The following is a 23,960-nucleotide window of genomic DNA, read 5'->3' as shown; positions in this document are numbered from 1 at the left end:
TAAAAAAAAGGTCCACTGTGGATACTTATTAGTTGGTGTAACTGAACCAATTGTCTTTGTCACACAAACTCATTACATAAGACTCAAGATTGACTGGACACAACTTTTATTTCTACCATTATTTCCCTTCCAGCAAAGTCTTTCTTTTGCTTAAACCATTAATGACAGATTTTCCCTTGTAATATTAATACAGCATGACAACAGAAATAGTTCCACTGGTAGTAGTTTTGGAGGACACACTACACAGCTCAAAGCATTTAGGGAATACACTGAGGTAAATACAGGCTTTTATTTCAGACCATTCTTGACAAGGAACTGTAAGATGTACTGAGATCAAATTCTTCATAATAACCATCTAAATACATTGAACCTACAGGAGTGTTACTGATCTAATCAAGTTGACATTAGGACACCAAGAGGACCCACGGCCCCATCATCTAGTTCCCTATTGGTTCCTGGTGCCAAGCGCATCAGACCAAACAGGAGAGGACTGTGGGAGAGGAGGACGAGCAGGGTGTTGTTTTTTCTTCATTTTTTCTTTTTTCTTATTTTCTTCTTCTACTCATCAGGTTATATTCTGTACACACAAACCTATGGTGACCTGGTTACACCACTACACCTGGCATACACAGATCCCGGAACAAGGAGGGCTGGCGAGTAAATGCACACGTATGGAGATCCAGGGAGTCAGCCCCGGGTCCCCGCCCTCCTGTACAAACACAGACACGGTCTCACACACAAGCACTGTACACAGCACAACAGGAGGTCACCTAAAACACACAGAGCCAACGGAGGAGGACTAACATCTACTGGGGTTGACTGGAGCTCCGCGATGGGCAGAGCGAGAGAGGGAGGGGAAAGGGGAGTTAAAACTCTTATTTAGATCACACACGCTCACACACATATGCACGCGCACATACACACACACTCACTCACATACCAACATACATCTGTATGCATTTAAAACTCCATAAAGCTACACGCCTGTGCAGAATATACTATCATTACTTAGTGTTGCTAGCTATAGCCATTGAAGTGGCATTATATGTTCAAATATTATATGTAACCTTTTTTTCTGAATATACAATAATGAAATGCATTATACAGACAGATGAGACACTGTAAGCTGTTCACATGTTCAGTACATCAAAATTAAGAGATTCCTATATTAGTTTCTTCTCACGACAAGAGTGCAAATCGGATGCTTCTCCACCCTACTTCAAAAAAAAGTTAACTGCTTTTGTCCACATCTGCACAGAACGTAAACCATAAAAAACGGAACATCAGTAAAACGCAAAAAAAAAAAAAATACAAATCATCCTAGCCACGCAAGTAGTCATAAATATGGAATGTGAACACAAGTGAACAAAACATAACGGTGGTCCAATTTCTTGTTTAAAAAAAACACAAATAAAAGTCCTTCATTGCAGTGCTTCTTTTTCTTCCATCTATTAACGAGGGCAGAACGGAATAAAAAAAGAATGTAGCGAGCGTGGGTTTGCTTGTTTGAATCCCCTGTTGTGAGTAGAAAGCTGGTGGAGAGGATCACAAGGAGAGACTGACAGGTGGGGGTGGTGTGGAAAGGAGGGGGGTGGGGTGGGCTTCACATGCCATAGCCAAAGCCAGGCTGGGGGGGCTGGCCGTAGCCAGCTGGCGCTGTGTATCCATAGCCGTAGGGTTGCTGGGGGGGCACGGCTCCGTTGGGGCCCGCGGTGAGCATGAGCTGGGGTGTGCCTGGAACACACAACCACAAGGGGGAGACACAACGTGAGCCTGTTGCAACTTGGAGAGACACAAGCCAGGTAGAATCTGTCTGTTTACATACGGCAGCAGAATGACGTGTTGGAGCCAAATACAATGTAAATGTTAAAAGTTCAGTCTTTTGACGCCGTGATCTATGTTCCTTTCGGGCAACAATGTGAACATGAAGCTTGGAATACAATTTCATGTCAAACGTCAGGGAGTCACTGTTGTGTTTCTGAAACCCAATGAAATTCCTCAAGAAAAGGCGCCTACCATAAACGATGGGTTGAGACTCAGTGGCCTGCTCCTCCTGTTTCCTTAGGGACTCGGAGGCCTCAAGCTTGTCAACCTGCAGGGGGGGGGGGGGGAGGGCAGTCAGGAAAGAGGCGAAACGTGTTAGATCCCGACTCCAGCCAGCAGGGGGAGCTCTCATATAGCGAGGCTGAGGCCGAGTCTAAAGACGCAGTTACAACTGACCTCTGGGTTATTTCACTGGCTGACGGATGGGACCATTCCTGACAGGCAGAGATGAATACAGTCAATATTAAAGACAGGCCGCAGGAGGCGGGCCTTGCGTCTGAAGGTTGGGTGGGACTTAATAAAAAAAGGCGGGAGCTGTGACTAGAGGGGGGGTCTATTATTGGCTACTCTACCAAGCTTGACTATGTCAGTCCAGCGTTTGGGGTTGTTAGCGGGGGGCAGTCTCATTTAGAATTAGAAAAGGTAAGCCAACTACAAAAGCTAAATAGATGTTAATGGTCCCACCATCCAGCCACCAGATTGTTCTTCATCATCACTTATTTCAGGTGTTTGAACTGTATGTAGAAAACCAAACCCTTTGGGACGATTTCAAGATTGGGAAAGGCCTAATTATTAGGCAGGCCTGGATGAATGTAGGCCTGAATCAGTTGCATATGGACTATAAATAAGTGTATACATTAGCATAAAGCTAACCCTATTTATTTCAGAAGCGTATCCTACATTAACAGTACAACTAACACTCATCCGGCCCATACAGTGAGATCCAGAAAAGGAGAATAATTAAAATTACGTAAAATAATGTGAATATAAATTTGCCATCTTGATTAGTTGCTTAGCAGCTCAGCACACAAAGTGCTAAAAAAACGAAAGGTTAGGACCGTAAACATGTTCAGCCTCAAGCAAGCAGCCTAAATGTAAAAATCTCCCGACTGAAAACATTTGACGACAATGTAGGGTTCAGTTCTCTACGTACTCGTCTGTCTACAACTACTCAGGTCATTTTGTTAAAAGCAGGCTTGTGGTCAAGACCGACGAGTCAACAGTTATTGTCATATGACAACAAAAAAAGGAGGGAAGAGACATGCTTGAAGCGGCAGTTTAGTTATTTCTCTGTCGAGAGCGTGAGTGCATGAGGGAGGAAGGCAGAGCCAGAGTGGAGGGAGTGAGAGGGGGTAGAGGGATGGTTTGTACGGCCAGTCAAGGCGTCCAAAAGCAGGCACAGCCAACAACAATGAGTCCTAGCCTCTTCAGACAGTGCTGCTAATGCTATGGCGAGAGAGACGGAGGGGAACGCATGCTCACCCTAAAACTTCAAAGCTTACACACGGAATACATGTTTTAGGAACCTATATTGGACACCCTGCACTGAACCTGCCACTGAAAATACCATACTAAAACGCTGTTAGGTTATGAAGAGGCTATACATTTATGGAAACATTTGATATGTGAAGGGATTTTTTAATTTGTTATTCAGCTGGAACTGTTCATCCTGTCAGTAGATAGAAACCAAATAAAACGTATCTACAAAAAGAAAAAAATAAATAGGGGTGGGGGAAAAAATGTTTGAATCGCAATTCAGCCTTCTAGCGATTCATATCAATTCACAAATCTTTTGCTATTTTTTATATAACAATTAGTTTACTAAACTGCAAGAAAAACTATATTTTTCAAGATTTTAATGCATTGAGATTTTTTTCTTCAACGCTTAACTGCCTACCACAGTCAAATAGAAACAAGTAACAACATTTGATTAAAAATCAAGAATCGTGAATTGATATTTAATCGAATCGTGACCCCAAGAATCGATTCGAATCGTGAGGTACCAAAAGATTCCCACCCTTGGAAATAAGATACTTCTTCCATATCAATTATCCTATTTAGTACATTTAGCTAAAAACACACTTGGCAACCAGTCTACAACTGGGGCCAACCGAGGGCCAGTTGCAGACTTGGGCTGATGTTATTGTCCGGTCATTAGTATCACAGTACAGGTCATTAAAGACAGAAGACTACCTGGCTGACTATGGTAATAAAGCTAGCTATTCAGAGCCCAGCTCTCCCTGTGTTACTCCTGGACAGTTACTGAGTTTGCTGGTTTGGGTGGACTTCTTGAGGGAATGTGTGGGACGGAGGATGCCTCTCTATGGGAGCGTGCCTATATTCCCACAGCCCTATGTTCCCACATTTCTAAGAGCTTTTTCAAAATTAAGGGTTCACCTTTCCGTAGCTGGCGACCTAAAGGAGCTAGCTAGCTTGCAAACTGTCTTGACCCTAACCCTAAATAAATCTGGGAACATTGGGCTGTCGGGAACATAGGGCCTTATTTTCAAAATGTTCTGTGAAAAAAAAAAAAACTTTCTAATTGTGAAAACATAGGGCTATGGGAACATAGGGCTGACCCCGCCTCTACCGTATTTTTCGGAAAACAAGACACATTTTCTATAACCCGCACCCCACAACAATGGGAGCTTTGTGTTTGTAAATTGGATTTTAACCCGCACTGAAATATATGCCGCACTTGATACAGGAACAATGATACCAAGCAATGCATGCGTGGCAAAATCCATTGTTATGTCTACGAAATTATTTTAGATATAGTATGCGTTTAGCTAGCTTGCAAATCCTGATAGCCAACCTCGGTTGAATTAGCCGATCATGTCATTAGCGATGCTAGCTAACGTTGATTTTCTAGCTCTATATAATATTTCACTGGGTCTTGCAGCGGTTTGATTTACTGAAATTATTATGAAATGTGATGTTCTACTATCCATTTGCCTATTTTAGCAAGTCACTGTATTTCCAAGCCCTAATAGTGTAACTGAGACGACACAGTAAATAATTTATCTTTCAATTAGCCACCGTTGTTGAGCAACGGTGTTGAGCATTAAATTAGCTGCACAGTCTGTAGAGATCTTGGGACGAAGCCACTTTTTTGCTCTAAACCGGGCTATACGCCGCTTCGAAATACAAGCTGTACAACAAAACTGTAAAATCGGGGTACAAGCCAAGATTTTATTTCCGAAAAATACGGTATTTGAGTGATATCTGGAGGGAGAGACTTCCTGACAGAAGGGGAACTCCCCCCACCCCACCTCCAGTCTCGTAAGCAGGACCAGGGCTTTAGAGTTAAAGGACAAGGATAGGTCCCTGACACCAGCAGGCCCAGTGGCTGCCCGGAGGCACCACAGGTGCAGGCGAGCCTGGCTCTTTGTGGTCAAGGTGTGGGGTGAGGACTCACAAGCAGCAGAGTGACATGGGGAGGGGGGGGGGGGACAGACACTCATGCAGTTTCCTCTAGTTTCACGCCTCCAAAACTACAGGCTACGGGGGAGGGTCAAAAGAATGATTGGAAAATTGATTCAACGTTCACCTTTTCCTTAATCGCATCAACCTGAAAGGGAATTCAGAGAGGCAACTTAAGGAGGAAAAAAGCAAACAGAATTCTCCAACAGAGAGAAAGAGAGAACAAACAAATTATGGAAATCATCAGGGTACAACGGGGAAGAAAAAATAAATCACGAGAGTGAGAGATATGAATAAGCCACTTTTGATACAAATGTAAGTTCAGTCTAGAGTCTGGTTAACACTCTTCCATTCAGCTGTGGTGCACTGTAGACCCTAAGGCCCAATTCCCCAGACATGGACTTGGTATAGTCCTGAAGTAAGAGGAACATTCAAGGAAGATCTCCATTGAAAATGTTTTTAGTCTAGGATGAGGCTTAAACCATGTTTGGGGAACCGGGCCTATCTATACTAAGTTTAACATTGCTTAAACAGGAATGAATTAAAGTGAACATGGATCCTGTTCTGTGCACATTATGTAAAAAGTAACCCAGCATAATAAAGTACTGTTACTGTAACCCATAAAGTGTTTCTCACAATACTTAAGCCTAGCCCTACATGTAACACATGTGACAAGGAAGAACAAAGCACCATGAATATCCTTAGAAAACACATTTGTATGAAAAAGTAGCAGAGATGACCGAGCGAATGAAAATGAAGACAAAAACATGGACTGATACCGGCTGCATGTGAAAGACGAACAGAGGATGGTGGAAGAATGGAAGCGGAGGAGTCGAAACTAGAGAATCTTTCCACACACAAAAGCAAACCCTCAAAACACGCCAGTGCTGTGCTCCAGTGGCTAAGACCCAATCGATAAGTCAGCCACCTTGTCCAACGCAACCACCAAGTCAAATGCAATAACCGCCAAGTATTCCCAGATGAACAAGCGAGAACTCCCTAGTTAGCTTCAACCCAAACTGGTAACCAGACCCGTGTTTCCTGGCGCCCTTAAAGGGGCGACTGTGACCTGTGACCTGGCCTACCCACCTTGGACAGGTACTCCCTCATGACCTGGATGAAGTAGGGCATGGAGAAGTCCATGAGGTTGTGTCTCCAGGCCGTCTCCAGCACCACGTCGGGCCGCAGCAGGTCGTAGCAGCTGAACAGGCAGGCGGCGAAGCACTCCTTCTTGTCGTCCTCCAGGAACCAGGCCAGCAGCTCCTCGGCCAGCTCCACGTCCTTGGATTCAGACGCGTACAGCATGGCATCCTGGGAGGGGACAGCACAACACAGGGTTCAAAGGAAGCTGTTGGGTTTACATAAGAGAAAACGATCCAGAATCTGTTGTACATTTTGCGCAGAATGTTTCAGATGTTAAACTTTCAAAAAATTAAATAAGTAAGGGATAATGTATAGAACGCCGGTCATTATCAGGAAAATAATCCCTGACAGGGCGAACAGCACCCCGACGCAAAGCGGTGTAGCTTTGCTCTGAAGCTACACCCCTCCCCTACACCCCTAGGCTTCAAATCAGCTGACGTCACTAAGCAACGGAGTATGCTGGGGTTGAAAAGTTACCAGACTACTTGCGGAGTGCTACGAAAGACGTGAATCCGAGGCAAAAAGGCCACTTCCCTTGACATCGGTCAAATATGCTTAGCAACGGTCAAATATGAAAAAAATGGTTCACCGCAGAACATTGGGGAGCCCCATTCAAGTGAATGGAGCATTCTACAGCGTTAAGAACAGCCGTGTAATAAATAATAATAATAATAATAATAACAACAACTCAAAGTAATATGTAAAAAAAACACAAAAACAAGTGTAGATTAATATAACGCATGACTCAAAGCGAGGAAAAAAGGCAGCCAAGTTGTTGTAAAAGAAAGCTCCAGGTTAGGTAGATGAGATAGAACCAAGCAAGGTAGAGTGTAGGAGTGCCACATATCTCTGCTTGATAAACCAGTTAGCACCAACAGAATAAACAGGAACGTTGTAAATATGATGGCGGACGCTTATCTTTATGACAAACAATAAGCAAGAGCATTCAAGCGAGGGTTGTGTGGCCTCGATTACTTTATGGTTCTTAGGTTGTTCCATAAGAGGATTCATAAGTTAACTAATGAGTATGCAATGTGCTTAGCGTTTGCCAAGTCCCTGAGATTGAAATAGCCTTGGCTAAAGTGGAAATTGAATTAACGCCACTAGTGTACGTTGAACTACTGGTTCAGAGTTGTTGTCTGAAACAGACCTTGTAGAGCTTGTCCTTCTTGCAGAGCTCCACGCTCTGTTTCCAGCGGTTGTTGCCCTTGAAGAGGTAGGCGGCGATCCTCCTGAACTCGATCAGTTCGTGCTTCTCCAGCCCTTGGGCCAGGGTGATGTTGTCAAAGTTGTCGTAGGCGTCGATGGAGGTGCGCAGGGCCTGGGGAGAAAGAGGGATGAACGGAGGTTAAGGAGGGTCCTTTTAAAACGTCGGAAATGGTGTGAAGGAAATGCTTATCGTTGGGTGTTTTCTTGTCAGTATGGCTCTAGCTTTAAGTAAGGCGTGTCTAAGTCTGTCACTAAAAGGTGTCCTTCCTACCGCGTAGTCCTCCTCTGAGATGAAGAGGTTGTTGAGAGCCTCGTTGACCGACTTGTTGTTGTGGTTCTGCACTGACCGCAGGTACGGTTTGACCAAGGACAGCTGCTTGACCTGGACAGAGAGGTAGAGGAAGGTCCATGTTACCAAATGGGCAAACATCGCAAAAGGGGGTCAAAACCAAGGTCAGGTAGGGGTCAGGTACCTTGCTGAAGAAGTTGACGGCGCGCGTGTGGTCCAGTCGAGGCGAAAGCACTATGAGCAGGTCGTTCAGCGGTAAGGGTTTGAACTCCAGGTAGAACTGGATAGCCTTGTAGTACAGCTCCACATTGGCCACCTGCGGCCACACAAGAACAACATGTACCACAGTTGTTTTCAAGGAGTTTTAACTGCATTTGTAATCTCAACGTAGGCATTTATTGAGCTTACAATGGTAATAAGGTAATGAAGGAATATATATATATATATACATATATATATATATATGCATCTATATCTTTTATATCCCCCTTTAAGTTGGCCACTTCTTGATAATAGGTCTACTTAAATGAAAGGACCCTCTTGATGCACTCTAATGCAGTGGTTCTCAAAGTGGGGTCTGCAAACCATAGCCAGGGGGTCCATGAAATAATTTGCCAAATCATAAAATTGTGCTGTATTAATTATTATTATTATCTACTAGGGGTGTAACAATACACTCAGCTCACAATTCAATCCTTAACACGAAACTGGGTGTACAATACAATACATACCACAATATTTTGAACATTTTAAATTCAACTGAAATTTACTTAAGATTTAACATTAAACATTTTCATTAAACATTTTCTTCGTTGTACATATAATTTTGTTAACTCAGATCATGCAATTTCTGTGAATGCAATGAATGCACGCATGACGCAGGTGCAGAGTAGGGTGCGTCCTGGTAGCTCAACCAATAGGATCAAACGGACGTTGTATTGTAAAAATATTGCCATACCTCTACGATACATATTGTAACAATTTTGTATTGCGATATATTGTTCCACGATATATTGTTACACCCCTATAATCTACAGATGGGAACCATTTGCACCAATAAAACAAGAATATTGTGTCCATTCAAGAGCACAAAGGGTATGCTGAATGGGTGTTACGATTATGGGGAGGTCTTTGGAAAATGTTTTCCTGGCCCCAAAAAGTTTGAGAACCCTTGCTTTAATGTATTGTGGCTGAAAGATAGACTACCTGGAATACAGACAACGCCATATACCGGACTTTGAATGTGCGTTCCAACAACCTAACCGATCGTTACCTTGGTGACAATGTCCTTGAACTGGCCCTCTTTCCAGGCGTCTGCAGGGTGGTTCATCATGGTGATGATGGCGTTGTCGTACTCCTCGTACTTGTCGTACAGGAAGACCAGCTCGCCCCACAGGTGGGCCTGCTCCGCCGCCCTCAGAACCTGCGGAGGGCACAACAGGAACGTTGGCGTCGCGCAACCTAACCTTCCGGCGCCGGCACATGCGGAACCAGGAGGTTCTTTCGGAACACCTTTGAGAACCGGAGAGCCTTCGCAGAGCAGGGGGATTACAATTTTGCGAGTTCCAAAATCAAATGTCCGAATCCGTGTTTGGGTCTCAGTTTGAGAGCCTTCTTCCTTCCTGTCCGTCCTCCTACCTTGGGGATGTTGACCCGGGACCAGAAGAGCTCCAGGTGCTCCCTCATCTTCTGGGGCTTGAACTTGGAGTAGAGGATGGCCAGCTCGGTGAACATGCCCATGTGAGCGCGCTCCAGCCCCAGGGCCGCCTCCAGCATGGTGATCAGCTCCTCGAAGTAACCGCGGTCCTGAGGGACACAACAGTTATACCCACGCGAAATCCCTTCGCGTCTCATCAGTCAAGCCTGAAGACAACGTCACCATAGTTTGCGACAAACAAAACTGATCCTAGACTAGAAATCATGGTGGGATCATCCAAAACACACAAAAGCCCCGATCAGATGCCATGTCTGTGATAAGGGATGAATTCGAGTCTAAATGTCCGTTTGGAAGCGAATAGATGCGTTCAGATGTTAGGACACGGCTAACGGATTGCTAAGCCTCCAAACTATGTCAGTAACAGCAGTCTCTGAATTGTGTCAGAGGCCTCAGTGAGGTCACTGTAGGAGAAAGGAGGGGTGGGCATGGGGGGGGGGGGTGGGTGGGCATAGGGGGGGGTGGGCACGGGGACCCTCCCTCAAGCTGTGGCATGTGACGGTTGTGCCGTCCTTGAGCCTTGCCTGGTAGAAGTTGATGAGCTCCTCCAGTTCGTCGGCGTGGACCACGATGTGCAGGCCGCACATCTGAGCCAGGCGGAACTCCTTGCCCTCCACGCAGGCAAAGCACACCTGAGGGGAGAGACAAGCGTCAACAACAGGCCCCCTCCCCGCTACATCACGGTGAACTCGGGCAGAAGGTCGAGGAAAGTGCCGGGGGTGCCGGGGTGCCGACCTCCTTCCAGGTGCGGGTGCTGTTGGCCTTGCGGGCGCCGTCCACGGCCGCCTGGTACTCGCCCAGGTGCACGAGGGTGGAGGCCAGGCGGCCAAAGTTGGACACGTTGTTGTAGAGCAGCTTGGCGGCGTCGTACATCTTGTCGTCGTAGCATCTGTCGCCCACCTGGGACGGAGAGAGGAGGAGAGGAGGGTGAGACGCCGTGGGGGGGGGGGGGGGGGATGGCTTGGAAGTGTGTGAGGGTTTTGAGTGAGAGAAAAAAAAGGACAACGGAGAGTGTGCCGGAAGCATTCGGAGCGATGCTGCCAGGGACCTGTGTGCGTGTGGGTGCGCGTGGAGTATGGATACAGATGTATGTTTAGGAGCCACACCTGTTGGATGTGGGCGTTGTTGGGTCCGTTGATGAACTCCTCCAGCTCGGCCAGGCGGTTGGTCTTGGCCAGGGCGAAGATCAGCTCCGTCTCCACGTAGGACTCCCGGGACTTCTTCCGCGCCATCTGCAGGAACTTCACCAGGTCCTCCCAGTTGCCTGAGACGAGCACACAAAGCGGTTCGTTAGCAGAGGCCCAATTCGGCTTGAACGTAGACCAACGCCACAGAAAGCCTTCAACATTCAACCTGCGAAAGGCAACAAAAAAAAAAGCACAGGGGGTTTTCAGAAGCTGCCGTGACGTGTCGTGTTGGTGCCGTCCCTTACCGCTCTGAGCTGCGGCGGTGCCCACCTCCATGTAGGCGGAGGGGTCGTCGGCCTTGATGTAGGAGTCGATGGCCTCCTTCACCAGGCCCTTCTGCAGCTGGGCCTTGGCCAGCTGGCTCCACACCGCCGGCTCGTTGCAGCGCTCCGCAAACTCGTAGGCCCGGTCCAGGTTACCGATGTGCTCGATGAGGACCTGCACACGCAACACACGCCATTTCAGCTCCTTCTGATGTTGACGCCAATTTCAGGTCAGGCGATCCTCACCGTCTCCAACATCATCCGTGTTAACGCTCAGAGTCACGGGAGCGAAACAGGTGATTTATTTTGCCTGTTCCTTTTTGCGAACCCAAAAAATTCCGTGAGGAAGTCGCCGCCGTCACTGACCTGCACGGCCGAGGTGTTGACGTCGAACTTCCTGAAGATGGCGAAGGCCTCCTCGAAGAGCTCGTTGCTGATGGCGATGTTGGCGATGTCGGGGGCGTCGTAGTTGTCCAGGCGGTTGATGTACTCCATCACGCGCGTGCGGTCCGCCTTGATGGCCGTCAGGATCAGAAGGTTCTGGAGATTTCTGCCGCGAGAAATACAAAAATAAATGCAGAAGCAAAACTCGGTACTTTGTGAGGTCGGAACTCACTAACGATCCTAGTGAGTGAATGTAGAATGTAGTTACCGGTGCTCGCTGAAGACAGAGTTGTCCAGGACGATCTTCTCCAGCAGCTCGATGAGCTCGTTGGGCAGGTCGGCCGTCATGAAGGCCTTGACTGTGACCGACACTTCCTCGGGGTCCTGGGTCTCAGACAGGGCCGTCTGCACAACCTGCGCAACACACACAATCATTTGGCACGTTTCAAAACCTAACCTCGGGAGTGTTCAGCTCCATGGTTTTCATAAATTCCTTCATAAAAAAACGCATTTCTTCAATGCAAAAAAAAAATGGCATTGAAGTTTGATTCCGTGTTTCATTCCCTTCGTATACGAAGAACACGAGGTGGCGTTTGTCACGTCTCGTTTCGAGGAGGGTTGTAGCTTGTTTTGGGGTGACGTGTCCGTCTCCCAGGGGCGGGTCAGAGCGTGCCTACCTGGTCAATGAGGGGTCGTCTGTAGGGGTTGGTCTCCAGCAGCACGCTGGCCCACAGCTCAGCGTCCTTGCGCTTGACCAGGTAGCGAGACAGGCTCTTGAACAGGGAGTTCTCGTTGCACACCTGCGGCACACGGCGACGCAAGAGAGGTTAGGATTCATCGGGGGAAGCCTGTGGAAGCTCCCAACATTTTGCACAAAAAAAAACAAACAAACAAAAATAATACTACTACGACGACGACGACTCACGTTGATGAGCTCCTGGTCACACTGTCCCCTCTCGTAGGCCACGCAGGCCAGGTGGGGGTCTCTTTTCTCGCAGTACTTGCCCACCACGCGGCTGTCGTAGAAGGGGTTCTCGCGCAGGAAGCGCTCCGGGTTGTTGTTGCTGTCGATGTAGATCTTGGCCAGGGCGTTGTGGGTCGCCGGCTCCTCCAGTCCCTCGTGGGTGCGAGCCTCCAGCCAGGGCAGGAGCAGCTTCAGTCTGGGTCACACACACACACACACGTTTTTTCATTCAAAACGAAGCAATTGATGTCCCTGCTCGTGCAATGTCCCTGTCCTGGTTCGCGTGATAGGAGAACTATAGACTGTGCCTCAAACTTTTTAGGGGTGTATTCAACGAAGGAGTCTGATATCTACTGCTCCCCGAGTGCTTCACCTGTTTCTCTTCTCCACCTCGGCCACCAGCTCGTCGGTGGAGAACTGCCCCCTCACCACCATGATCAGGTTCTTGATGACGTCCTCGGCGCAGTCCACGTCCAGCAGCCCTCCGATCACCACGGGCAGGCGGCTGGGGTTCACCTGTAACACACACACACACACACGTGTACGTTACAGCAAATGGCTGTCAAACCTTCCGACCACACCCCATTTTGGAGTACGTAAACCTCCTGTCTTTGAGCTGGTTCACCGATGATTCAGAAATGAGGGACTGAATACTTGACAAAGGACATCTGGTACAGAGAAAAAGGGGCGACCAATGCACGCCAGCGCCCAGGTGTACCTTCTGCACGTAGATCTCGATGTACTTCTGCAGGGTGTTGCGGTAGAGATACAGCACCAGGTCGTGGACGAAGTCGAAGCGGTCGCACACGATGATGAGCGGCAGCTGGTCGGTCAGCTTGGCCTCCTGCGAGGAGAAGAGACTTCCGTCAGATCACGGAACAGCCCGGAAGCCTTGCCGGGCCTCGTGCGCTCCTCGACGTGGGCTCAAAGGAGGCGGGTTTCTGTTGGGTTATTTGGCGTTGTGAAAAGTGACTTGGGTTGTCTGACCTTGAGGAAGTTCTTGACGCGCTCGGGGTCATAGCAGTTGCTCTCGCGGCAGATCCTCTCCACCTCCTTGATCTGGCCCGTCTTGCAGGCCGCCTGGATGTACTTGAAGTGGACCTCCGGGTCCTGGCTGAAGTTCACGATGGAGCCCAGGAAGTAGAACAACCCTGGAGGGAACACACACACAAAGAACCGAGTTCATCCTTATGTCTAGGCTGCAGGCTAAGGTTCCCATCAAAACATGTGCATTGTAAAATGACTAGAAGGGTTAGACTTTAGATTCTAACACTGGTTGTTCCCATCCTTCATTGTGATTGGCTATATTGCATTCCATGCCGTTGTAAAATCCAGCACAACCTCACAGGTTGTCCTCATAACATTCTTTAACATTCCATATTACTGCGCATCGAATATTTCAAATTGAAAAAGATGGCAAAGATGTCCATCTGGCTGTTGCGTGGCAACAATTTATGTAGGAACTATACTTTGTAGTAGCGGAAAAATGACGGTTTATTATTAAACTATTTTGTTTCTAATTGTTTTTATTGATGAAACCATATCCAATATTTGAAGTAACAGTTTTAGAAAAACAATAAGCCCCAAGAGGCTGTGGTTTACGCTGATTTTAGAAAAGGTAAGGGGGTTTTCAGCACTCCGCTTCGCGTCGTGCCTAACAACTCCCCTTACCTGTTCTAAAATCAGCGTAAACCACGGCCTCTTGGGGCTTATTGCTTAAATCCCCTCTCTACCCCTATAATTCCAGTCACTTTAAATTATACCTATCATAAATTAAATCTATAATATATCCCAAAACCAAGCAGAAATGCTCTCAAAATGAATCTCAAAAAAGGCCTCTTTTAGCTGTAGAATAGGCCTTGGAGACTGAAAACCAGTCCCTGATGCTCCTCATAGGAGTAGGAAAGCTGAGAAGGAAAGCTCACCCTCGAAGCTCTTGAAGGACTCGAACAGCTCGGTGAGGGACTGAGTGGAGAGCTGCTCGTGGTACTTGGACGCCACCTGGACGCAGATCTGCAGGTTCTGCCGGATGTTGGCCGACAGCATGGCCCTCAGGCACTCCAGGGAGTCCTCCACTGACAGCGAGCCAAAGAAGTTCACCAGCCACTGAGCGAGAGAAACGCGACACACAGACGCTGTTAGAGAGGGCGTTTGCATCATTAGTTTGAGCATAATAAAGAAATGCCAGTTAAGGAGATGGGAACATCCTGGCTTCACAGCCACTGCGGGAATATGTGTGTGTGTGTGTGCGCGTGTGTGTATGTATGTGTAGTGTCTACAGTACCTCTGGGTTGAGCAGGTGTGTGTGTGTGTGTGTATATGGGATACACTACCTCAGGGTTGAGCAGGTGTGTGTGTGTGTATATGGGATACACTACCTCAAGGTTGAGCAGGTGTGTGTGTGTGTGTGTGTGTAGGTACACTACCTCAGGGTTGAGCAGGTGTGTGTGTGTGTAGGTACACTACCTCAAGGTTGAGCAGGTGTGTGTGTGTAGGTACACTACCTCAAGGTTGAGCAGGTGTGTGTGTGTGTGTAGGTACACTACCTCAAGGTTGAGCAGGTGTGTGTGTGTCTGTAGGTACACTACCTCAGGGTTGAGCAAGTGTGTGTGTGTGTGTGTGTGTGTCACAGTACCTCAGGGTTGAGCAGGTGTGTGTGCACCACGGCCCGCTTGATGTCGTACAGGTCGGTGTAGTGCTCCAGCGCCCTCTGCAGGAGGCCGGCCTTCTCGCACAGCTGGGCCACGTGGGCGCGGTCGTAGTGGGTGAACATCTGGTTGCCCAGGATGGCGTCGGCTACCTGCGGGGGGGGGGGGGGGGAGGGGCACGGGGCGGAGCACACGCTCAGCACACGCACAGGACACAAGCCAACGGCGCGACGTGGGATCACACACTGGTTGAAACCCATCTTGGACGACTCAAACAAACGTCCCTCATACGTTGCCAGGATGTTGCGTGGGTGTGAGCGTGTGTGTACCTGCGGGGCGTGGACCAGGTTCATCTCCAGCAGGCGTGTCTGCAGGGGGCCCTCCATGGGCCTGTTGTTCTTCAGGGCGTCCAGCAGGAAGGAGGTGCACTGCTGGATCAGGTTGTACTCCATGAACACGTCCACGATCTGGACAGGGAGACACGCGCTCGTCACGGCGTCTGGAGCTTCAAACCAGTATCACTTATTACGGGGGAGTCTAAACGTATTATACACAAATTGAACTGTAAACTTCTAAGGCCAGAGAGTTTTGTTTTATTTTTAGGGGGGGGGGGGGGGGCAATGCTAGGTGTTTTGCTGTAGGTATCCACTGTGACAGCCTTGAGCGGCTGTGGTTGGCGGGCCCCTCGGACCTGGGTGATGTCGGCCAGGGGCTCCTCGTCCTGGACCAGCATCTGGGAGAACTGCAGGCCCTGCTCCGGACTGATGCGCATCACGTTCCTCAGCAGGAAGATCCAGTCAGGGGTGTAGCCCACCTACAGGAGGAGGGGGAGCAGGTACCAGAGCAGGGGAGGAGAGGAAGGAGGAGGAGAAGAGGAGGAGAGGGAGGAGGAGGAGAGGAGGAGGCGCAGGAGAGGAGGAGGAACACTTTAAAAACACCCAATACAGGGCTTTTCAATAACTACTGCTTTTTGGGTTGCTGTGATCAAGGGACATTTATTTTTCCCTCCCCAAGCGCTTACGTAACTCCTCCCAAAATGATGACGTGCTGTTTCCCCATATGTTTGGCAAAGGGAAATTACGATCAAATTTGAACTCTCCTTGAAATTACAAATTTGACCAAAATATTAGTTTCATGCCATTTGCTTGTGAACTAGTGATTATACAAACCTTTTTGGCATAGAGGACTATTTTCTGGAACTGTCCGGTCTCGGCGAAACACTGGATGACTTTGTTCGGGACGTTGGCCCTCAGGTACACGCTGAGAGCCAGGGTGGGGTCCACTGACTTCACCAGGTCTCCCAGCTCCTCTGAGCACTCCAGCTGCACACACACACACACACACACACACACACACACACACACACACACACACACACACACACACACACACACACACACACACACACACACACACACACACACACACACACACACACACACACACACACACACCTGATTAGTATAACACTTGAACACATTGCATTTAAAAACTTGGAATTTGCCAGGACGTAGTGACATCTACACTTGAATCACCCAAGGCGACAAAGGACCAAGGCCCAAGCTTTAGCTGAAGACCAGATTCAGAAGCCCCTCTTCAAGGCCTGAAATGTAACACTCCTTTTCGCTCGGCTTTTTACGAATCAAAAAAAAAAAAAAAAGATTGGCTAGGTGAAGAAAACGTGCTTCTCTACAGAGCTGGTAACAATCTAGTTGGACCAGATCCTAGAACGAGAAAGAGACAAAGGGACAGACAGAGGGAGAGATACAGGGAGAGAGAGAGGGATAGAGATACAAGGAGAGACAGAGGGAGAGAGAGAGAGAGAGAGACGAGGAGAAAAAGAGAGAGACAGGGAGTGAGGGAGAGAGAGACAGGGAGAAAAAGAGAGAGACGGGGAGGGAGAGAGAGACAGAGGGAGAGATAGAGAGACACAGGGAGGGAGAGAGAGACAGGGAGGGAGAGAGAGAGAGACGAGGAGAAAAGAGAGACAGGGAGTGAGGGAGAGAGAGACAGGGAGAAAAAGAGAGAGACGGGGAGGGAGAGAGAGACAGAGGGAGAGATAGAGAGACACAGGGAGGGAGAGAGAGACAGGGAGGGAGAGAGAGAGAGACAAGGAGAAAAGAGAGACAGGGAGTGAGGGAGAGAGAGACAGGGAGAAAAAGAGAGAGACGGGGAGGGAGAGAGAGACAGAGGGAGAGATAGAGAGACACAGGGAGGGAGAGAGAGACAGGGAGGGAGGGAGAGAGACAGGGAGAGAGAGAGACAGGGAGGGAGAGAGAGACAGGGAGAGAGAGGGAGAGAGAGACAGGGAGTGAGAGGGCTGTGGCTCTCCCACCTTGTCCTCTTTGAGCCACTTCTCCAGCAGCTGCTTGCGGCCCTGCTGCAGCACGGGCCTGCACAGCTCCAGGGACTCAAACTTGTTGAGCTGGCCCTGGTCCAGCAGGATGCCAAAGTACTGCAGCAGAGGGGAGGTCTGGCCCGGCTGGGCCGGAACACTCTGGAACCTCCGGATGGTGTCCGGTGTGCGGAGGATACCCTGGGAGGGAGAGGGGTGGGGAGGGTAAAGAGAAAGAAGGGAGCAGGAGAGAGTGGGAGGATGAGAACGAGTGTCCACAATAATGCAGTTGGCTCGTTTTTTATTTTTTTTTATTCACACTCAGTTACATGTGCTGTGTATGAATCCACCAGGACAAACGACCAAAGATTCATCTGTAACACGATTATGACACCAGTTCAATGTCAACGCCAAACGACAGCGTAGCACCGTCGATGCAACAATGTGAGCCAAAAATCCTCCTCGCGAGCGTGGGGAGGCTGGGCGCGTGCCCAGACGGTGCCGTCGGCGGGGTTACCTTGGGCGCGTTGGCGGCCACCTTGGCGGCCTCGGAGTAGTTGCCGGCGGCGAAGAGGGTGTTGAACTTGCGGGCGAACAGCTCCTCGGCCCCGGCCAGGTTGTTGCGGACGGCCATGCGCAGGGCCAGGTCGGGGTTCTGCAGCACGTTGGTGATGTAGGGGATGATGTTCTCCTCCTCCACACACACCGAGAGCACCTGGACACACACACACAGTTAGTGGTGGACTACCGACGCTGGCCATGTTATCGCCAGTGTTTGCCACGGCTATTATTGGAACTGGAGGTGGCTTTGTGAGATCAAAGCCGTTCTATTCTCGCCTTCCCCCTCGCAGGTGAAAATGGAACAAGATAACCGCGCAGTCCGAATTGGATCTTGGTCACGTTCCTAAAATACACAGATGGCAAATTCTGTGGCGCCGAGTGCGGCGCGTGAGTGCGTGCGTGCGCGTTACGCTGGGACATATTGGGCTAGACTTCGGGAGCAGGAGCCAAGGGCGGTAAGGAGATTAGGATGCCCGGCGGCTCAGCCCTCGTCCTGTAAGCGTTCGCACGCAGCTCTCAGCTGGCCGCCGTGGAGACGGCGTCGTTGTTGTTGTTGGCGGCGGCAGGGGTTCCCCCTCGGCCAAGGTCATCCGGTGACGTGGCTCCAAAAGGCACGCGAGGACGAGTGTGCGTACGCGCGTGAAAGGCACACGACATGACAGCGCACACACACACACACACACAAACGCAACCCTACAAAACAGCCCCTGGCAGAGGCACGAGTGGAGCCATCGCACAGGCTGCCCGTTTGGGGTTATTCCAGAAGCGGCTCGAGAACAAGCAGCTGGATCAAGCTTCCGTCCGATCTCCGTGTCATGCCACCGTACGCGTGCTTGAATGGGCAAGTCGATTCCGATGACACACTTCATAATATCCTCCAAATCAACTGGCCCCCCCCGAGATACACCCGCCTCCGAGACAGACCCACACGGACCCAGACCCACGGAGCTCAGGCTGGAACGGGCTGGATCCCTCTGGCTCTCTCTCGCTCACCTGTCCTTTCCTGTTGACCCCGATGATGCCGGCGGTGGGCTCGTGGGGCGCCGTGACGAAGATGGTCTCGCCGCTGATGCGGTTCATGTAGATGCAGGTGCCCGTCTCCAGGTCGTACAGGTGGATGTAGCCGTACTTGGTGATGAGGAACACCACGTCCTGCTTGGAGGAGATCTGGGGGGCGGGGGCGGGGAGCATAGAAACAGAAGGATGACTCTCTCTCTCGCTCTCTCGTTTCTCCCTCAGAGGGCATTGAGAAGAGGAGGTCCGAGGCTTTGGTGCCAACCGGGTTGCGAATGGCGTCACGGATGGGTATGAGCTAGTCTATCGCGAGGCAGTGGAGGCCGGTTTCTGGGGTGTTTCCGAGCTGCTCGTTTACCTGCATGGCGACGGGGAAGTCGTTCTGGGCCTCTGGAGGGAAGAAAACATCCACGGCTTTCTTAGGAAACGGCTGGTTCCCCGTCGGAGGGGTCCCCACTTCAATGATGTGTAGCTGAGGGAAAAGAAACAGAGTGATTATTCTTTGAGGAAAATGCTAACACAAACAGACGGGAAATGGTCAGATGCGAAGCGACGTCGACTTTCTGGCGAGCTACTCCTCCTCTCCGTCCTTCGTGTTTAGCCCAGACGTGCTAGGATGAGTCATACCTTTCCTCCAGCCTGTCCCCTCACTGCGAAGCAGAACAGCGTGGACTCCTCCGTGTTGCCCTCCATCTTGAACTGGGCGAAGCCAGCGGCGTGGCCCTCGATGGGCTGCGACACCTTCCTGTCCACAGAGTACAGCTGCATGGCCCCCACCACGCGGTTTTGCTGCAAAAAAACAAAAACAAAGAAACATTTGTGACGTTGTTGCATTTAATGCGGGACGCCTCTTTTTTTGGCGTGTATTCAGGTGTATTTATTTGATAGTGACAGTTTGAGACAGGAAACGGCGGGGAGAGAGAGAGTGTGCAGTGTGAGAATTAACACACCAACTCGTACACAAGATAAATCCTAAGCGTGCTTTCGAAAAGGTGCGACACGACGGACAGCGTCGCTTCGTGAGCCAAAATGACGGCCGTCTGTCCACTAAGGTACCTGTGCCGAGATGCCAATGAGAAGCAGCCACTTCTGCTTGGCGTCCGTGCGGTAGTTGATGATCTGGCAGCCCGCCAGGCTGGAGTGGCGGTCGAACACCTTGACGGGCTGCGAGTCGCCCTCCATGCTCCAGTGGTAGACGGCGTTGTCGGTCACCAGGGCCACGGTGTTCAGGGAGATCCACTTCCAGAAGGTCACGTCGTCCGTCATGGTGTGGGCCTTCATCTTGCTCTTCATCTCGATGTTGAAGATCTGGAGGGTTTTCGCGGCTGAAAAAACATCACACCGGATTCAGTGGCTGAGCATCGATTCGAGCGCTGCCTCTCTCCTAACTCAGAGTGCGCTGCAACACGACAACACACAAACAACCAGGCTTCGGGGTCAATGAAAGTCTGACGATACCAAATTCCACTTGTTTTGAGAAATGTTGGTAGTCGAGGCTCAGTGTGAATCCCACCAAAGGACCAACATACAAGACAGCATTTGCCAGGCAGAAAGCAAGACCCACAACAGACAACCAAGTAACGTGGTAACATCTGCATTCAGTTTCTCTCTGTAAAAACAGGTGTCCGGAGACAGGGGCTAGCGAGCAGTCCTGAGTGACTGGGTGAGGACCTGGACTAGCAGCAGCTAAAAACGAGTGCCTGAGTGCAGTCACCTAGGCTTTATTTGGTTGATCAAAACCATGAACTAGCCTAATCCCTAATCTTGTATTTACCATGATTCAGCCCCTTCAAGACAGAAGCAAAACAGTCCATCTTACTTCTCAGTTCATTTTTTTCAGACCAAATAGGAACCATCTGAGGCATGCTTAATCTGAATGTACTGGAACTGTAAGTACCTTGCCTATGCTAATGTCGTTGTTATTTAGATTCAGCGGTCTTAAACTTGCAGCTGCCAGCCTGCCACTCAGTGAGAGTTTGAGTGTATGATAACGACAAGATAATAGGTTAATCCAGGGTCAAGGGACTTTGGGTAGGGTCTGAATGCAGATTAGCAAAATGAGAAAACACCAACCGAAGATGATGAGGAACTGGACAGGGGATGCACTTAGAACCATTCCATGACACCATTTCAGGCGTACTCATTCAGAAGTGATAGAGGAAATTTATCATTGTTGACAACTGCCCGGGCAAATACTTGGACCAGCTGTTGCAATCGTTTTTACGAAATGGTGACAGTTTCTCAGAGCATAACCTCATCGCGAGGGCATCGACATAAAGAAACAGGGACGCCTATCAAAATAACGGGTTGCACCTATATAGGCTGGGGAAGGTTCTCCTGTTGTGTGCATTTGATAAACAAATTGGTGACATCATTCGAGCTATTTTGGTCAGGCAATTTGACATACTGTACAACACATACACAAACAGGGGAGGGAGGGGGTGTCAGAATATACTGTACCACCTGCAGAAACTACCTGACTGTCCCATCATTAAAGCAAATTCAACGCTGTTTTGCAAATACGATAGATAAGGGCAGATGCCTAGTACATAAGCTTAAATTGTGTAAGCTACTGTAATCCTGTGAGGTAATGAGTGCTAGACTCTGAAAAGCTGACAAATATGTTGGGTGGCCAAGGAACGCACCACAGGTAACCTGAGGCCAATTTATTTGGTAAAAGGGGTCTGAATGTGATGTCTAAATAGTACAGGCTGATCGATCAACATAAAAACTGCACTGAGTTAGGAATGACAAAGGTTTACACTACACTGTACATTTCTTTGCTTTAACGCTCATCTTACAGTTCATCTCTCCCGCCCGTAATTCCATTATACACTTATCTTCAATAACTATACCAATAATGTGCAGCCATTTCAACACAGTGCATACAGCATTACACTTCCACAACTCATGATAGATAAAGTTCAACTCACCGTCTGCAAACATATAAGAAAGCCGTAAGAAATGAAAAAAGAGCAAAAACAAGCAAAAATAGACAAAGCATTCATGATAGTAAGACAATTTAACTCAAGGTCTCTCCTTAACAGTAACTATGTAAGGCGACAATTAAAAAATTGACAATACTGTACCAGGACCAATTTTTACAAAACATACGAAAATGGCTAGGCCTCTACATGTAAATATAAAAATGGAAGCAGACTGACAGCCCTACAATTTGCTGGCATAGACAAACAACTTTAACAACAGCCTTTATGTTGGAACAGCAACAAACAGAGATGGCTGGGCAAAAATCACACGAGGTCAAGTTTGTTAACCTAAATTTCGATGCACTTAAAAACAATGTTAAAAGACATCAGGTCCAGGCTCCAGGCTCTAGACGTGTCTTAACTTACCTTTGAGGGCAATGACTTTGCTGGCTGGATTCATGATAGCACTGTCTGCAGAGATGGGCCTGCGGATGGGTGTGTTGGGGTCCGCCATGTCGATGATGACCACTTGTGCCTGTTCACCCACCTTCTCTCTAATGCAAATGAACTTGTCAGACTCCATGGTCAGGGTGCTGAAGCCAATGTTGGCTGGGTTGATCCCCAAGTTCTGGAGCTATGAGAGGAGAACAAGCTTTGATTGAATATTTGCTTGAGCATGAATTGGGTATCGTATGGTCTTCAAACGATGGGAACTTCTTTTGACTCATTAAGGAGAAGATGTTGTTAATAGAATAGAGAAACTCGTTTTAAGCATGTATTTTAATAATACTTTCTAGCGGGAGGGGCACATGTGTTAGGATCAACTCGAAGTACAATTGGTTGGATACACCGGTATACCTAGCAAGCTAGACTTTTTGTCTTCATCACTAAACTAGTCAGTGAGCGGCGTGAGAAAGGGCTCACTAATCTCTCCTTCGGTCTCATCCTCCGAATATCAAACGGATGGTTAGGCTAACTACAGAAGCTAATTAGATGTCTACGTTGACACGTGTACTGTTATTTCAATGCATATCAATAGTTTCCCATCATAATACTATAGTAAATAGGGGAGGTCATTCGCTTCGCTGCGGCGGGTTTGTAACTAGCCATGCTAACAACACGTCAGACAGTAGTAAGCTGCAAAACCGCTAGCAATCGGGATGGGTATCATGTTAGTCTACAGTAGCTGTATAGCTAAGATTCCTTCTTAGCAACAAATAGTGGAATAAATCATTTCCATGTACCTGCAAGTGCTCCTGGAAGCGAATAGGTAGTATTTGAGCCATTATGATATTCCTCTGCCTCTTCGCAGTCCTGAAATTATAGCTTGACAGCTAGCTAGCAAGTTAGCACCGTGCCAGCTACGACCTCCTCACTGTTTCGTTGTAGGTCGGAGTTAGACAGTGATGATTTCTGTCCCTTCACTATGATATCGGAAGTCTTTTTTTTTGTTGACGTGGTTCGAAAATCGTAAATTAAATATGCAGAGAGTGCCAGCCGAATGTGTATTTTCTCCACTGCATCAATGGATAGCAGTGGTTTCGGCACTGACTGATCTCCAGTCCAAACCCGCAATGGCGGAGGAAACTGCTGAGAATGATTTCAATCCGGAAGCAGCTGGGCCTGGGGACCTCTCTAGAAGGACACACAATGATCGTGCCACCTGCTATTTTATATTTGCCCTTGACCAAAAAAGAACCATCACTCTACTGTTTCTGTTGATGTCACGCACTGTTTTTAAGATGACGTTTAATACGAAATTTATCTCGAATATAATGTTTACATTTTTGCCACATCATTCGCTTTGTACGTCAGTTCCGGATTACTCGAGCGTTTGTTTAAATGAGACGGTCGCTGGTGTTTTTATGTTATTTTGTGCCCCCCATGTTTAATTCATTAACTTTCCAGTCATGGATTGGAATGGTTTGGGATCTTCCATGGCTCTCGATTTGCATACAGATACATTCTATCCGTTTCTAAAAAGCCTTTATAGTTCAGCAACAATAATATTTTTCTTTCGTAGGCTTATAACCTATATAGGGCCTACTACAACGCTTACATTTCACCATATATCA

The 23,960-nt window shown here is 48.5% G+C and overlaps 1 protein-coding gene across 4 annotated transcripts; it reads right to left on the bottom strand.

Annotated features, from left to right (window-relative positions):
- Nucleotides 1-275: 275 nt before the first annotated feature.
- Nucleotides 276-23,592, bottom strand: LOC146257055 (clathrin heavy chain 1-like). Of its 4 annotated transcripts, XM_084673704.1 has the most exons (34): nucleotides 23,130-23,592; nucleotides 22,312-22,519; nucleotides 20,015-20,283; nucleotides 19,586-19,747; nucleotides 19,317-19,430; nucleotides 18,938-19,111; nucleotides 17,901-18,098; nucleotides 17,384-17,584; nucleotides 16,218-16,370; nucleotides 15,740-15,862; nucleotides 15,378-15,515; nucleotides 15,036-15,200; nucleotides 14,326-14,506; nucleotides 13,388-13,551; nucleotides 13,119-13,244; nucleotides 12,774-12,916; nucleotides 12,362-12,596; nucleotides 12,114-12,236; nucleotides 11,705-11,850; nucleotides 11,419-11,602; nucleotides 11,035-11,227; nucleotides 10,709-10,866; nucleotides 10,338-10,502; nucleotides 10,127-10,234; nucleotides 9,527-9,694; nucleotides 9,162-9,311; nucleotides 8,073-8,204; nucleotides 7,871-7,981; nucleotides 7,541-7,711; nucleotides 6,337-6,558; nucleotides 5,375-5,395; nucleotides 2,221-2,258; nucleotides 2,017-2,092; nucleotides 1,594-1,734 (listed from the first exon to the last, which is right to left on the bottom strand). In XM_084673704.1, exons 1-33 carry the CDS (start codon nucleotides 23,169-23,171, stop codon nucleotides 2,062-2,064), a joined length of 4,917 nt encoding a protein of 1,638 aa, XP_084529830.1. In that variant the 5' UTR covers nucleotides 23,172-23,592; the 3' UTR covers nucleotides 1,594-1,734; nucleotides 2,017-2,061. The 4 variants fall into 4 exon arrangements, with proteins under 4 accessions (XP_084529828.1, XP_084529829.1, XP_084529830.1 ...); XM_084673702.1 differs by lacking the exon at nucleotides 2,221-2,258 and having other exon boundaries at nucleotides 276-1,734; nucleotides 23,130-23,591; XM_084673705.1 differs by lacking the exon at nucleotides 5,375-5,395 and having other exon boundaries at nucleotides 23,130-23,591.
- Nucleotides 23,593-23,960: the final 368 nt, after the last annotated feature.

Source organism: Hypomesus nipponensis, chromosome 15 (genome assembly GCF_054491055.1).
Source record: "Hypomesus nipponensis isolate SF chromosome 15, ASM5449105v1, whole genome shotgun sequence".
Lineage (NCBI taxonomy): Eukaryota > Metazoa > Chordata > Actinopteri > Osmeriformes > Osmeridae > Hypomesus > Hypomesus nipponensis.
This window is presented reverse-complemented; position numbering and strand designations above follow the sequence as displayed.

Coding starts and splice junctions, on each gene's coding strand:
- LOC146257055 (XM_084673702.1), bottom strand. CDS start 23,171: ATGGCTCAAATACTACCTATTCGCTTCCAGGAGCACTTGCAG. Junction 20,284..22,311: donor CAAAGTCATTGCCCTCAAAG/GTAAGTTAAGAC, acceptor ATGTTTTTTCAG/CCGCGAAAACCCTCCAGATC. Junction 13,245..13,387: donor GCGTCAAGAACTTCCTCAAG/GTCAGACAACCC, acceptor TTCTCCTCGCAG/GAGGCCAAGCTGACCGACCA.